The sequence below is a fragment of the Carettochelys insculpta genome, chromosome 18 (assembly GCF_033958435.1).
Source record: "Carettochelys insculpta isolate YL-2023 chromosome 18, ASM3395843v1, whole genome shotgun sequence".
Taxonomy (NCBI): domain Eukaryota; kingdom Metazoa; phylum Chordata; order Testudines; family Carettochelyidae; genus Carettochelys; species Carettochelys insculpta.
Window position 1 is genome coordinate 29,983,576 of NC_134154.1, and position 16,176 is coordinate 29,999,751.

General features: G+C 39.3%; 1 protein-coding gene across 8 annotated transcripts in view; it reads left to right on the forward strand.

Moving 5' to 3' along the window:
- KIAA1671 (KIAA1671 ortholog) overlaps positions 1 to 16,176 on the forward strand; it is a 143,387-nt gene that overhangs the window by 76,030 nt on the left and 51,181 nt on the right. Inside the window, exons 1-2 of one of the 8 annotated variants that reach the window (XM_075013249.1) lie at positions 6,214 to 6,284; positions 9,964 to 11,109. The exons of 6 other annotated variants lie outside the window; for them this stretch is intronic. In XM_075013249.1, coding sequence (XP_074869350.1) covers positions 10,825 to 11,109 — 285 coding nt within the window. In that variant the 5' untranslated portion in view covers positions 6,214 to 6,284; positions 9,964 to 10,824. Of the gene's footprint in view, positions 1 to 6,213; positions 6,285 to 9,656; positions 11,110 to 16,176 lie in introns of those variants that run through there. One more of the 8 variants, XM_075013248.1, reaches the window with a different exon arrangement.

The window sequence follows — 16,176 nt, forward strand, 5'->3', positions numbered from 1 at the left end:
AATGCTTGGTTTAAACATTACCAGCGATAGCCACTCTTTCAGTTTACATGTGAGATTCCATTGCAGGTAAATGCTGAACAAAGTCCTTGCACTCTATTTCTGGCCTGAAAACACTGAGGCTGTTTCACTCCTTGGCCTTTCTTAAGCACGTGTTGTCACTTGTTTTATGTGGCAAGTATAGGCAAGAAGATAAAAATAATCAATGTGTGTCCTATGTGTTGTGTATATTTAGTGTTTGTTGCATTACAGAAAAGATTTCCCAGCATTTTGCTATGCAGAGCTCTTATGGATGACTCCTTGGTATCTGGCTGAGCAAGGATAGTGTAAACAAAGAAAGAGAGGACAAATACAGGGACTTTGTGTTGCGTAAGGGACATTGATGCAAAACTAAAGAGGATTGGACTACACTAGGAAAGTAAGTTGGTTGATACCTCTATTCTAGCTATGCCAATGCTGTAGCTAGAATTGCATATCAGAAATCGACTTATTTCCCTAGCATAGACTTACCCTCACACAGAGAAGCTACTTGCAGGAAGTAGTGCCACATGGACAGGGTGAGGTAAAAATCTTCATTATCTCAATCAGTTAATCATCTTACAAAATATCATGAAAGCACATCATATAGACACATCAGCAACGGAGAGAACTTTTGCAATTCTACGGTGAGCCTAGTTCTCCCTCCGTGAAATGGGATTAGACCCAACATTTGGAGACATTGGCATCCATAACCTGGCTAAGCATGGTGTACGTATCTTGGTCAAAACAACGTCTGATAACGTAACCTAACCTGACCTAACTTAAAGGTTTCTGAGACTTCTGCTCAATAGTCTTGCTTTTTGGAGCCTGTCAAATTGAGGAAAAACATCATGAAATGCTCATATTAACCTAGTTTTTTCAGATTTTTTTAAAAGCAACTTAAGCCTTTTCCTGTAGACTAAGAAGGGTGAACTTTTGAATTATGTTTCTCTAGCAGTTCTTACAGTTTTTCAGGTTTCTCCGTTGTGAAAGGATATGTGCAAATATGGGATGAGTAGTAGTGGTCAGACAGGTCTGAGGAACAGCAAATAAATATGATGCTGTCAAAAAAAGAAGAAATCCATTCATAAATTGTAGGCCATTTGAAAGTTTCTAAAATATCTGGAGTCTTATTTCATTTGTGCAAATACTAAATTTTTTAATTCATATAACTTAAGAAGAGGCAAATATTAACATTGCAGGATATTAATGTTATTAAATCTAATTGGGGTCAATGAGTTCTTGACCATTCCTTTTGTAAATGCACAGAGCAATATATCTTGTAGACATGGAAGCAGAGAGTCAAAAATAAGGTACAGTTTAAAATATTTGTTAATTTAGTGATTGGTGCACATGTAACAAGATGGCAATAATGTGTACTGAATGCATAGTGACTGTGGAGCTGCCCTGTAAAACCTGACAGTGTTCAGATTGTTCTTAAATAGTCTGCAGTGTCAAAAGCAGCTGGTTAAACTAAGTACCATCACTAATTAAAGAGGACCAGAATCAGCATGGAATGTAAGATCAGTGAATGCTAACACAGGCAGATTTGAGTCTTCAACAGTTTCTGGAGTCACAGTGTAATGTAGTCGAACAACCAAGACAGAATTGGTATTTGCTGGTATTTCAGCATAAAATCAAAGTTTGGAGATAGGCTGTTATCTTGGAAAGTGCTTAAATAGTAGATAAATAATAAACAAATTACTCAGCCCCTGCTGTTTACCTAATTTAAGGTATGTCTACACTTCCAGGAAGATCAACCCATTCAGGGTCGATCATCTGGAGTTCAGTTTTACACGTCAGTCTGTCTGGGGTCGGCAGTAAACGAGGAATGAGGGAGGTTGATGGCAGAAGTGCTCCCATCGCCTTTCCTCAGTGAAGACACTCAGGTAAGTCGATTTCAGATACATCAATTTTAGCTCTGCAATTGCTGTAGCTAGAATTGCATATCTAAAATCAACCTACCTTCCTAGTGTAGCCCAAGCCTTACAGAGAGCTGATGGTGAAAGTCTGGGTCGTGACTAGGGAAACGCAAAGCGTGGTTTTAGTTCCGACTTTACCCTTATGCATACAACAAAATCTGAGTACCCCTAAGTTTTACTAACCACTGATGTTTTATATTTTTGATATGGTTCATTGCATGCTGTGCTGTACATATGCCTATTCTAATCTGACTTTCTAACTCTGTGTAAGCACAATTGCCACATTTGAAGGCTTGTGAAGCAAGAACTGAAAGCAGCTTTTTGGAAAAAATATTTAAATATTTAGAATTTTGTTTTCACTGTGGGCGGAAAAAGTGGGGATTGCTATTTCTTTGTAGTACACCGCTGTGTTTGCAGTTGTAGGTGGAATAAATGTTTGTTAAAAGAAAAATGGTATCCAACAATGTCTGAATAATAGCGTCACTTGCACTACTGTGCTAATTAGTCAGACTGTGCTATTTAGACTTGCATGTTCATGGGAAGCATTTTCTGCAATTGCAATCCCTTGACAAATCCAGAGTGACTACAGCATGAGATAATCACTCAAGTTTTTCAAGGAGAGAAGATCATCTTTCGTCATACTTGTTGTGTTGGAATAGCTCCTTACTTATCTGCAGAGTCTTCTAGACTGAAATGTTTGGAAGCTAGATATTTGACATTCTCAGAGGATTTATAGAGTGGCAAGTGTAGTGCTTCAGGAAAAAAGGGTTTAGAGAAATTCTGTGTAGCTTGACCAAAGGGAAAGTAAACAGTACTGAAGTAGCCAAAATAATGTCTTTAACTGAATTCAGAAACACACATGAGGAGTTGATATCACAACATACATTGGTAGGCTATGAATCAGCATACATAAATTAATTTCCCTTCTATGTTTGGAAAATCCTTTCAGTACCAACACATTTCTATGTTACGCTATTCTCATAATTAATTCCATCTATTAATAGCTTAACTGTGAAGATATTTTCCGTCATCTCTTAATTTTGTTTTTAATAATGATCGTTGTGCTTCTTGCATATAGGATGTATTTAGTAGGATCCAAGTCTTCTGTAACTTAAACCCATAATGGTTACCCCTCCCCGCTGTCACAGCTCCCTCCTGTGCTTTATGAAAATTGGCTTATGAATTTGAACGTGTATAAGTCAGATGCTTTAGACTGTTTTTCACATAACCTATCAATTTTACAGTTAAAATCTGAATGTGCGTATCCTGTATTTGTGCATGTATCATTCTTGTATGTGAAGTTAGTAATATGCAGTGTGGATTGGTGTATAGCTCTAAATGAGGGTCATTACTGGTGCCTGGAACCTGAATGGCTATGTGAGCAAGTCAACAACTTGTGAATAGTCTTGTTTGTCCAGTAATCCCTAATTGTGCTTGGTCCTGGGAAAGCATGTGACTATGCCACCTGGTATTAGAATCCATCTTGAACCTGATATTTTTCCATGGGGATGGTGGGGTGCCAAACAAAGGGTTCTCACTTTGGGGAGGGGGGAATCTGCTTAAGCAATGGTAAGCCATCTATCTTGTCCTCAGCTGCCCTTTGAAACTACCTTGACCACGTTAAGGGGATAGAAACAACTTTGAAGAAGCCATAGACCCAAGCCAGACTAAAAGATAAACTCTCATTTGAAGCTTTTACTTGAGATAACTGCTGTTCAGGGTAAGAATTTGCATGTAACGAGTTCCTAAGTGCATTACAGCCAGCTATCATAACTTACTTTGATCTGACTGTTTTCACTTGCAACCACTTAAATCCTACTTTTTGTACTTAATAAAAACAGTTTTGTTCATTATTAAGCCCAGTGTAAATAATTGTTAGTTGTGGGACAGAGCAACCTTGGTGGCATACTCTCATTGATAAAGAAGGTGAACTTGTGAGCTTTCTCTATGTAAAACTTTTACACAGGGTAAGATGGATTTGTTTGGGCCTTTAGTCCCATGTGAGGGTTGGTTCCTTGGGAGCTGAGTCCCTACAACTGAGTCCTCCCAGATCTGAACTAGTTTAGTGTCTGTATTTCTCTGGCGGGAAGTGATTACCCCAACTCTGTGGTTGGTCTGTGGGGGCCAGTTCTGGACCAGCAGGACAGGGTGGTGGGAATCCCCAGAGAGCAGAAAGGCTAGAGTCGGTGGCATGATCTGCACAGCGTGGGACAGCCCTAAGGGGACGTCTGTGATTACCCCATCACAGCAGAATGCAAATCAAAGCTCTAGGAATCCGTTCATTTACATTTTTGGAAACTTGTTGCGTTTTGGTGGCTGCTGTAGTGGATCAGTTACATATTATTTCTTTGAGAATGAGAAGGGAAAGCAATACATGCGGAAAGGTAAACACTGCCAGAATCAGTCCTGTCGCTGGCAGTGACAAGTGGCGGATGTTTCTGAGGAAAGTTTTATGCTTCCACTCCATATAGTGCAGTAGATCAGTGTTCCTCAAACTTAAAACATTCATGTACCCCTTTTGGGACTTCAGCCTTATTGGTGCACCCCGCTGCCAGCGCTGTCCCAGTGCTTATCTCCCAATTTTTACTTATTTTCTTCCACGTACCCCTTGAAATCCTTTTGCGTGCCACCAGTAGCACACGTACCACGCTTTGGGAAGCACTGCAGGAGAGGGCAGATGTCACCAGAATGGTCGAACTAGGGTTATAGTAACTCAGGTCCTGAAATCTTCCTGCATCTGATCTGCCTGCTTTAGTCCCCATTGCATACTCTCCCCCAAAATGAACATGATACAGGAGGGGAGACTGAAACCATGAATTAAACCCCAAATCATGCATTTAATTTTTAAATTTGAACACAGAGTATGCATTATGCTTCATCTGCTGCTTGTGAATGAATTAATTTTTTTCTCATTTTTAAAAAAGAAAAAAGATACTGTTGCTACTTTAGTTCTTCCAGCTTTTTCCACAGTTTCGGAACACAGCTGTGTCAAAAGAGGGTTGTTTCATTCTCACTGTATGTGTTTGCTTATAGATAGGAATGGATTGTCTTGTACACCAACTATTCTTAACTAACACTAAGCAGCTAGTAAACATTCTCATGCGTAATGATGATAGCATGAATTATGGAAGTCTCCTGAAATAGAGAAATATGACCCTGTAGTGTTCTGCGCGCAAAACATGGATGAAGCTAATACGTCTTTATATAAAACAGTGCAGGAGATTCTCTGACTTTCCTTTCCAGGGAGAAAATCTTGTAAAAATGATGCTTCCATAATGAAACGCCAGATACTCAGAGGAAATATGTTGAGTTTTTATGATCTTGTAAAGTACTTCCAGATAGCTACTAAGGCATCTTTAATTTACCCTTTTGCTCGAGTTTGGTATATCTTGTTTTTTTAAAAGCTCATTTAATCTACTAGTCATTTATTTAGTAATAATACAGGGCTAAACACTATTAGCTATATAAGTAACAGATACAATGAAATCTAGAGTCTTGTGAAGAGTTACATGTATGCTTTAAACAACTCTTTTATAGGTAAGCTAGAATAACTTCAGTTTTTTGTTCTGGGACAACTTCCTGTCAACGGTCTAGTTATTCAAGACGTTTTCGTTTGGTTGTACGTCCATTATACTACATTCTGGTAATAATTAGCTCTTGGATATGCTAGTATGTCTAGTTATGTGCTCGTAGGTGTGAAATTCCTTTGAGCATATCAGTGCCAGCTGTTGATGTACTGCAGTGAAGATACCGCAGTAAGTAGATCTATGTATGTTGACTTCAGGTACGTTATTCATGTAGCCGGAGTTGTGTAACTTAGCTTGACAGCCCATGGTAGTGTGTATCAGGTATTGGGGTGCAATATGAATGGCTGTGCTGCTGCGTCTCCTTAACTCTTCAGCATTTGATGCCTGTTACACTGCTTCACTTTGCAACCCTTCCAGGCTTTACTTATAGGCATGTCAGTTCTCTTTCAGATGAATACACCAATGCTATGCTCTCTCAACCATTAATTACATACAGGACAAAACAGCCACATATACCCAGTCCCAGCTCCATTGCTCCAGAAATGTGCCTTCCTGGAGAGTGCAAGCTCACAGTTCTTCAAGTGATTGCTCATGTGCATGCACCAGTGCTGGGAAGATTTTTCCGGTAGCAGTACCCGTAGGGAAGCGCCTCTAGTGATCCCCTGGCGTGACACCTGCATGGAGTGTGGTCAAAGGAGCTATCTGTGCTTCCACTCACCCTTGGCTCCTTCTTGCTAGAGACTCCGACAGTGGGGAAAGAGGTCAAGATGTGGCATGGACGTGAGCAACTCATCTCAAAGAATGCCAGTTACAGAAACAGGTAAATGTCTTGTCTTTGGGTGATTGCTCACGTGCATTCCACAGTAGATGACTTCCAGGCAGTATCCTCTCAGAGGTGGGTAGGAATGAAGGAACAAGTAGGTTGCAGCACCTAGTATTGGTGATATTTTAATTCGCCTTTTATGCTTAAGATCAGTAGGTCCTTTATCTAACGTGTCATAATCTAAAATGTTAACTGATGCCTGGCAAGATGCATACTATTGTATTCTCTTAGGGTGTGTCTGCGTTAGGAACTAACTTTGAAGTTAGTCACAACATTGAAGTAGCCAGCAGAGAGTCTACACACATTTTCCCTTACTTGGATGTTTGACTTCGAAGTAGGGTGTGTGTAGACACTCAGCTTTGAAGTTGCTTACTTTGAAGTTGTACTTCGAAGTAAGCAACTTCAAAGTTATTTTTGTAGTGTAGACGCAGCCTTAGTGTAGGTAAAAGATAAACATTGTTAGTTCACCTGATGTAGTTTAATGATTGTTAAACTGTGGGACAAAAATCCCAGATGGGTCACGGCCAATGTTCTGTCTGATATTTTCCATCCAGGTACCAAATACATTTTTATATGCACTAAGGCAGATGTGAATGTGCACCACCAGCAACAACAAAAACCTAGGCCCGGGCCCTCTTCTGATCAGCTGGGCAGCATTTGACTCTATGCTGAGCAACTGCACAAGCGCACGGCTTACAGGGAACACTGGGTGGGACCTTATTTTAATGAGGTTGTTAGAACTGACATAGACTTGCTGGGGGACAGGGCTGAAACCCAGCTCTCTTCAGCCCAGGACCAAAGCCTGTGGCTGCACCCCTCGCGGTCTCTAGTTGCTTCTGGAATCAGTGCTGAGCAGGGCAAGCAGGGCGCCTGTCTTCGTCCCTCTGTGCCACCAGACTGTCAGCAGGCTCACCATCATCTCCTGGAGTGGCTTCAAAAGACTTGAGACCTCCCAATTCTGGGAGAGTCTCAGCGATAGCAGGAGGGTAGGCAGCCCTCTAGGAACAGGAGTCTGAGGGGCAGCCATGTTAGTCTGTATCTGCAAAAACAAAGAGTCCAATATCACCTCTAAAACTATTATTTATATGGAGATAAGCGCTCATGGGTAAAATGCATTTGACAGAGTGGGTTTCTTATGCTCAAATAAGTCTGTATGTCTTTAATATGCCATACGACTCCTTGTTGTAAATTTAGTGTACGTAGTTCACACGTACGTCCAAGGACCATTCAGTTAGAAGTGTCCTGGTAACACCTCTCCAGTCACAGGGTGGCTGGGAGGGAAACTGAAGTTTAGTCTGTTAAAGACTATTCAGATAAGTGGCTTTTAGTGTCTCTGTAACTTATGAATTTAAGCTCCTGGGTTCATCTTTTGAAATTGTGCTGGTTTCCTTTGAGGTGAGGACTGAGAGGTGAAATATAGAGTAGTCACTTCGTGGAAGAGTGCTTACCCCCTACAGTGTTTTTGTCTTTTATCCCTTTTCTGTGAGAGTCCATTAGAGAGTGTAGTGATTGTCCATCTTTATTCCACCTGCATTGTTGTTGGGGCTTTTAGTTATGATTTAGTTTAGTGTTTTGGACCATAAATGTATTGTGAAAATCTCTGATGGGACAGGTTTAAGATGAGAAGCTGGTTGACCTGGCTAGATGCAAGTGGCATGAAATGCAATCCCAATAATAGTTGTTTTGAAAGAGAAATCCCCCAGTAAGTCACAGTGGTTCTTTTGGGGGCATTGTTTGTTACAAGTTTGTCTTAAAAAGGGCTAAATAGTATTTTTTGTCATTGTAATACAGCCCACTAGAAGCCACGTCGGAAAATATACAGAAAATATTACCTCATGTCTAGTTCATACAGAAAATGATAAAGTGAAGAATAGATATGCATTTCATAATCTTCCTGGAAGGACTGTGCCAGAGAGAGAGAGATGATATAAAATGATAGTACGTGGTAGAAACAAAAAAAAAAGGAAACTTTAACACCCATTCCTTGATTCTTCTCCTTACCTTTTTTGTGGTGAATTTCAGTCAGTGCTTTTTTTTGTTTTAAATAAATAAATAAAATAAATAAAGGAGCTGGTACTTAATGGGCTTCTTGCCCCCACCTCCCAGCCAATCCCACGGCTGCAGCTGCAGAGGTGCTGGTAATCAGTACTGGCAAATATCAGCACAAAAAAGCACTGGTTACAATTATGGTCTTAACTCTGAAGACCTTGGGTGTGTAGTCTGTTTGTTCAATGAACATAAGTATTCCTTACGCCTAGTTATTTGAACAGTCCTCTTGAACTGCTTATTTCCTGAGCAGTGAACATTTGACTTCACAATGTTACATGCTGTCATTGTTAGTTAAACCAATACATGGACAAAATGGGGATATTTCACATATATTTGGCATGGTCAGCAAAACTTATCCCATGTATTCTCCCTGGTCTTTCCGTTTTGTTTTGTTTTTGTTTTTTTTCTGGAAGTACAGTGGAAATTAGCACACAGGTGATATTCTACCTGAAACATCCAAAGGCTTTGGTATACAAAAAAGTCATATTATTTTTGTTTGGTACGTCTTGTTTCGTTTAAAAGGAGAATCTAGAGTTTCCTTGAATTGCATTTTCTAAATCAGTGACCATGAAAGCTCATCACCTAATAAATTATTTTGGTAGTCTTTAAAGTGCTTCATGACTGCTTTTTTTTTGGTTTTGTTTTCTATGTCAGTATTATCAGCATAAGTTTTGCCTCTTTTGATGTCAGGATTTTGGAAAATCTTCCAAAGTAAACGTGGGAGTGTCAAATGGGGAGACTGAGTTTGTTTGTTTTTTTTGTCTAATAGAAATTTGTGTTAAAATAACGAAAACAAAACTTAAAACATTTCTCATCTACTTCATACAGAAAATGATAAACCGATAAATAGACCTTTTGAAGCTTTTCTTCGATGCTCTGGGTTAATCATTTGTATATTAATGTTTCATATAATAAGAGAGGACATTAAGCAAAAAGTAGTTTTTAAAATTTGTAAACAAAAATAAAGTATAGCAAACATTCTAGAATTCTTAAGATTTACTGTGGCTACACTTGTAAAGTGACTTCTCTTTATAGATTTCCACTGCTAGGCTGCTGCGTTTTAATGCACAGTAGCGCCTCTGCGGATTTGCTAAAATGTCCATTCACTGAAATGTTTGTGTCTGATCTAGGGAAGGGTTAAAATCAGTAAGTACACGTGACACATGCAAACTATGAATCATTCCAATAGATCTGTTCGGCTCTCCTGCCTGCCCAGGCAGATGCTGTTCCCTTGGTTGCCATGGCAATCCTGCCTGTACTATAATAAAGCCCAGCCCAGATCCTTCCTTAGGCAGACCTCTGCGGCTGTTTCACCTAGCTCATTGTTTTTTCTGTAGAGGAGGAGAGAAAGGGAAGGAACTGAGTGAACCAAATAGGATAGCAAAAGCAACAGCAGTTTTTCATCCACTTCGAACCTCTCACACCTTATTGGGGCAGAATTGAGAGCATGGCAGGCTCTTGATTTGTAAGATTCAGATAGACTTGCCCACAGCTGTGCTAGCTAACAGTGTCTTTCACAGTGCAGATAGAAGAGAGAAAGTGTGTAGGGACTTGGGCTGGGCTGGAGAAAGTCTTTCTCCTGAATACTTATACAGCAGTTTTATCATTCCATGCTACGTTCCTCCAGTTTGAATCCCGCTTCCAAGAGGAAAGCTGATGTCATTCAGAAGATCTTTTGGCAGGCTCTGAGCAACCGGCAAGTCCAGTCTTGAAGGCAGCAGACTTAACACAGTTCCCCTTCAGCTTCATTTTGACTGACTAGCTTGGGATTCATGTGCCTCCGGAAATGAAAATCTCCTAACATGGTTCCGAGGATTAAGTGTGACTTGTGAGAAGGGGATTCAATGATCACTAATACCTGGCTTCCTAGTAAAAGAGCTGGATTTATTAGTCCGAAGACGTTATCATTTTGTCCAGTGAATGGATTGCATGGAAGCATCAGAATTCTGTGAGCCATATTATTGCCTGAAAACCTGCAGGCCAGAACAGTACGATTCCTTCTAGAATTCAGTATTAAATATATTCATAGATCGTGGCTTTAAAAGGTGCAATGTTTTTTCCTGTTCTACAATGAGAAAGTAAGAAAACAAAACTATGCTTGTAAATAGGCAAACTGTTTTCTAGTAACTGTGTTCAGAAGTTAAACCTTAATGTTCTTTTTTATAAACATGGCTGATAAAAAAAAAAATCAAATTTCTTTTGATGCTGCTCTTTGTTAATTGGATGTCTGATTTGTAAATAAGAAGAAATTCCATTTTACTTGAGAAATACCAACCTTCATCACATACATCTTCTGTTATCTAAAAATACTGACGTCAGTGTTTTAGTCCAGTGCTATTTATTTTCTCCAGACTCTGCTGAAAATATTTTATAGACTGTTTTTCTGCAAAATAATCAGTGCTGCGCAAGGGACAGAGAATTAAAAAGAATAATTTGACATTGAATACTGATCACCCCCTTATTTTTTTCCTCCCCCACCCCCGAAACAATGGATTACCTTGGAGACAAACTGACAGTGGCACAAACTCACATGACCCAGTGGATGGGGACAGTGCGTAGATCTTTACAGGAGGCACTAAATTTAGTCACAACTGCAGTTGCTCATGAACGGACTAGCGGGGAGGGTGCAAGCAGAGCTCCCTTCAAGCGAACCTCCTCCTTCAGGCACTTTGCGTCCCGGAGCAGAGAATCATTTCGAAGGTTCTCGGTGCGAAGTCAGCAGAGGTTTTCCTCCCTGAGAAAGAGGCAAGCCAGTTCAGAGCCACCAGAACTTGTAAGCAATGCCCTCTTTTTAGTTCTCAAAAGGTAGATAACTTTTTGATAAAAATTAAGGAAGTATTTCACTGTAGCATCTTGACCAGGAATATTGATTTATGTCATGTCAGCTTTTCAGTTTAATAAAATCTTCCAAAGCACTTGTAATGCTGCCTGACTGTAAGAGAGCTGGGGTTTTTCTTGGTGCAAATAGAAAGTTCCATTCACACTCAGTTGCCAAAATTAATTTATATAAGTGTTCTACAGAATCTAACTTTGGTGTTTTTAAAACTAACATAAACCAAAGGTTCAATTAGTTGTATTTAGCTGAAATTACTCTGAAGCTGCTTTGCCTTTGATATGCAATTGGAAAACATATTTGCCCAATGTAACTTTTTACTCAATATGTACATTTTGTTCTTTTCATTTTTAATAACAATGTTGAGTGGGAAATAAAAGTAAACGGGTAAAAATTGCTATCACCGTGAACCCCTTGCATTTAGAAGTAAGCCAATAATACTTCCCAAGAAAGAGCTAAAAGCTTGTTTATTCTCAGATAATAATTACTCTTTGAGTATTATGAAATACAGAATAAGTGTCCTGCACTGTAATCTGCAGGTCTGATGGAGAGCTGAGCAGGGCATAAGTTAATGGAGAGTTTGAGGATGGTCTGGCTTGCACTCTGTATAGTCTGACTTTGGGCCACGTGGAATGATTTTTGGCTAAATGTGTTTCTTTCAGGAGATTATCTTCAGAAAACTGCATACTTGTTAAATAGCCAGCATGGCAAAGTGATAAGAGAAATGCACGCAGCATAGGGAAAGGGGTTTTTTTAAATGCATACCAGAGGGTAAGAATTGCTCAGGCTAAATAAAAGCTCAATTTTTAAGAACACACTAAAGCAACATGGGGATGGGGAAATCTACTCTTATTCCTGTCTGGCAGATTTCCACCAGGCTTAGTTGACAAATCCCCATGAAACGTTTGGGTGAAAGGTAAATGTCTGTACTTCGTAATCCATGTCTATTTGAAATGCATTGTAAAGCCAACATTTTTCAGGTAGCTCCAAGTGCAGTTTTCCTAGTGAACTAAAAGGAAAGGTAATAAATACACCCAGCTCATTCTGATTGTTAAATGAGCCAAGTCTCTTCTAAATGCCTGTTTCATTGGGAAGAAATGTAATTAAATGGCTAGAAACAGTTGAAGAATAGTTCAACCAATTGTAAAGCAGTTCTGATTTGGGGCTTCCTTTTGCACCATTGAAAGGAAGGGAGTTTTCCCTTGATTTCAAAGGAAACAGGCTAAAGCCTTTGATTTCTGATGCCTAGGTGACCTACGAATGGCCGGATCATGTGTTTTTTTGTTTTTAAAAAAAGAAAGCACTATGCTTTCTTTAGCCTGGGGGCATGGATAGATTTAATGGGGGATAATTAGGATTTGTTCATTGTGTGCTTTCTGTAAAGCACACATTCCTTAAAAAGGTGTAACATCTGTACAATCTTCCTAATATTTCATCAGCCGTAAAATCTAAAGCACTTTATTGACCTGATTTTGCTACTCAGTGTTTGGCAGCTCAGCTAAAGCAATCTGAAAAGATGTGATGTCAAAGAAGCACAAAAGCAGGAAGGAGACAAGTTTATATGGAAACAAATGTACTGGAAAGGAAGGGAAGCACCTTATGGGAAATTGTGAGACTATACAATTAGTTGTCAAAATGAAAAACAGTTTAGAATTGTTATTGTGTCAACTGATTAAAAATATGTGGTTTCAGAAATAGAAAGGAATAGAGTCTGCCTCTTACTTAACAAGTCATTCAGAAGAGAGAAATCAAAACTTCCCCCTGCTTTCAGTGTAGAACATTTTAAAAGATATGAAGGCCTTTGAATTTTCTGCTCATGCAGGCCACTGGAGCCACTTTAGGTCTGATTCCTGCAAGCATTCCTTTCATCTGAAGAAGTTGGTCTGAAAGCTTAGGACCTAATAAAAACCGTTAGTCTTTAAAGTGCAATGGGACTGCTTGTTAGTTATGTATGCATAACTTAAAGTATATGAGTAGTTTAACGGAAATCAAATAATTATTTTGAAAGTTGACAGTTGTGCAAATGCTTAAGGAAGAATATCTTGTGCTATAGGCCAGTTTAACCAATACTAGGATACAGGTCCTGAGAATTACTGTAGAAAGTTTGTTTTATATGTTGTCTTCCTAAAACAACTTTTAAAAAAAAAAAGAAGAGTCCCTACATAATGAAGCCTATATTCAGTATGCTTCAACAATGAGAAGTCCTGTGTCATCTTATAGACTAACAGATACATTGGAATGTAAGGTTTTGTGGGTGAAGTGGGTCTTTGCCCACGAAAGCTTGTGCTCCAGTATATCTGTTAGTCTATAAAATGCCACAGGGCTTCTCATTTTTTTTACGGATACAGACTAACACAGCCACCCCTCTGATACTTGTGAGTATGCTTCAGTATCTGGCAATACTTTCACAGGGGTGTTGCCTTTCTGACTGGTGCTGAAATTGGGATTTGTTTTTTAGTAACTTCCTGGAATCACTTTGAGATTTTTTTATTAAATACAAATGTAGTTAAAACTGCATAATCCATCATAAATCGTTTCTTAATTACTTTTACTGTGTAGTGTAAGTTTGCTGTTGATATGGTTTGTGGTGTACTTTCAAACAACAATGAATATAAGCTTTTGTTTGCTAGTTTGGGGCTAGCTCCTAGGGACACCCCCAATTCTTTCTAGGTGGAGTTGAATGCTTGTGGTCCATTTCAGTACAGTACTGATTGAATGCTTAGTGTTTTACAAGGCCCTTGCAAAACTCCAGGTGCACTACACAGCTGATGTTAGCAGTTGATCTAAGCATACCATGGTCTGAATGCCCCCCAAAGTAGTCTGGATAAAGGAGAATTGAAAGAAAGTGTCGTACATTATTTTAAGTTAAAAATTAGTTTCTTCTTTCCTCTTGTGCCAATCCCTTCCATGAAAATCTCTGGACCTTCCTAACAGATTAAAAAATTAAATGTGTTAAATATAATATTAAAATGTGACAGTGCATTAGGAGACAGCAACATGATCTATTAAATGATGCATGTATTTTTTCTGGATCTGAGTTGTCTCATTGTACCATTTTGAAGAATTTTAATATTTTAGCAATTTTTCAAGTGCATCATACTTAAAACATTAGACTGCTTGTCTTCCATAGCAGCAACAAAGGGTCCTGTGGCACCTTATAGACTAACAGAAAAGTTTAGAGCATGAGCTTTCGTGAGTTAACTCACTTCTTCAGATGCTGGTCCTGGAAATCAGGATACTTACTTGTCTTCCATAGTTTCATTTTGCCGCATTTACTCATTATTTTCTACTGAAATCAGTGATTTCTCTGATCACTGTCCAGAGTGTGCTCATGCAGTTTGTAACTCAGTTTCCTTGGCCACAGACTGATGTTACAAACACTGTATGATGGACAGGTCCTCGCCAACTACCAGCGAGCTTCACAATGCTGTAATGAGGGTGTAGTTATTTCTTAAAAGACTTTCTAGCTGAGGGCAATGCACAGTTAAGGCAGAGTCTCAGTATTTTGTATACAATCCCCTTTGTATAGTTAGTGCAGGCTGTGTGGCCAGGGAAAGAACTCGTACATGTATCATTACAGTAGTGCTAAATTTCACTAGCGGTCTAACCCAGCACAGGGGAGGTCCAGAATGAGGAAGAGGTCAGGTAACTTAAAGTTACCTTCGCCGGTTTGAACCCCATGCTTGTGTTTTGCTTCTGCTGAGGATCAGGCCCAGAACTTTTTTTCTGGATCGTGCAGAAGCAGATACTGGGCTATGAGTGGGAATAGACAGCATGACAGACCAACAATATTATTTTTGGTGTAAATGTGAGGCTCGTTTATTATGAAATTTCCCTTTTTGTTGCCTATTTCTTCAAAATGTCAGGCTTAGTAATTTAGTAATTTTGGCAGTACTTTCTGCCATGAAGAGTTAGTCTTGACATTCTTTGCCACCTCTGTTTATCCAGCGAAGAGGTTTTTTTAGTTTCCATGGTGGTATAAGACCTTATTCAGAGAACGCAGAATCCACTTTGCACGTGACAGCGAACACTTTTAAACTCCAGATGTTAGCGTTTCTGATCTTTAGTTCTCGAACAGAAACCACAGAACAGATATGTGAGATCACTATTGGCTAGAATTAACTTGAATCATATCTGTATTTTGTGTGTGTGAACTGTTTTAATACGTGGTCGGACAAGTGATAACAGGATTCCAAATATGTTATAATGCCATAGGTGCCTCAGGCCTGGGCATTGTCTTAGGCTCTGTACGAATATAGAACAAAAAGATGGCCCCTGAATTCCAAGATAAGAATCCTCAAAACTCTGTAAATTTTCATGCCAAAGGCCTAGTTATACTGTACTCAGCTACAAACAGTGCAAACTGCAATACAAGATTGGTTGTATACTGGTTTTGTTTTATACAGCAGAAAGCGTTTTTAAGATGTTTGAAACGCTTTTTTTTCCTGTAGTACTTTTTATATTTGTCCACTGAGAGTTGACATTTTCCTGTGGTTTTGCCATGGTTTCCTCGAAGGTCAAGACTGTATTGGCTCTGCCATATTTTCTGCCTCCATTATTCCTTTCCCAGAAAACCTGCTGCCTCTGCCACATCTATATTTTCGTCTCTGCTGCTAACACAATAAGCAGTTCCAGGTGTATTGTTTCCTTTCTTCCCTAGCCTCTCCCGCTCTGGGGGAATACATTGGTTTGCCCCCATCTTTCTTAGAAATTTTTGGGGAAATACTTATGTTTTTGGACCCAAACTATCTGGCTTTATAAAATGTTTGTGAAAATGTCAAGAGAGAACTTCCCCCGTTGGCTTAATAGACAGAGCTCAGCTCCCAAAATGGAGTGTAAACAAGTACCTCCGTTGAAAATCTCTTCCTGAAGAACAGCATTGTCTGAAATGTATGTGAGATGCTTGTCAAACATAAAATAGAAGGTACAGAACTTGGCTGTAGTCACTAGGACCTCAAATCATTGTTTTGCTAATTCATTGTTTTTTATCTGTAGACATAAAATTAC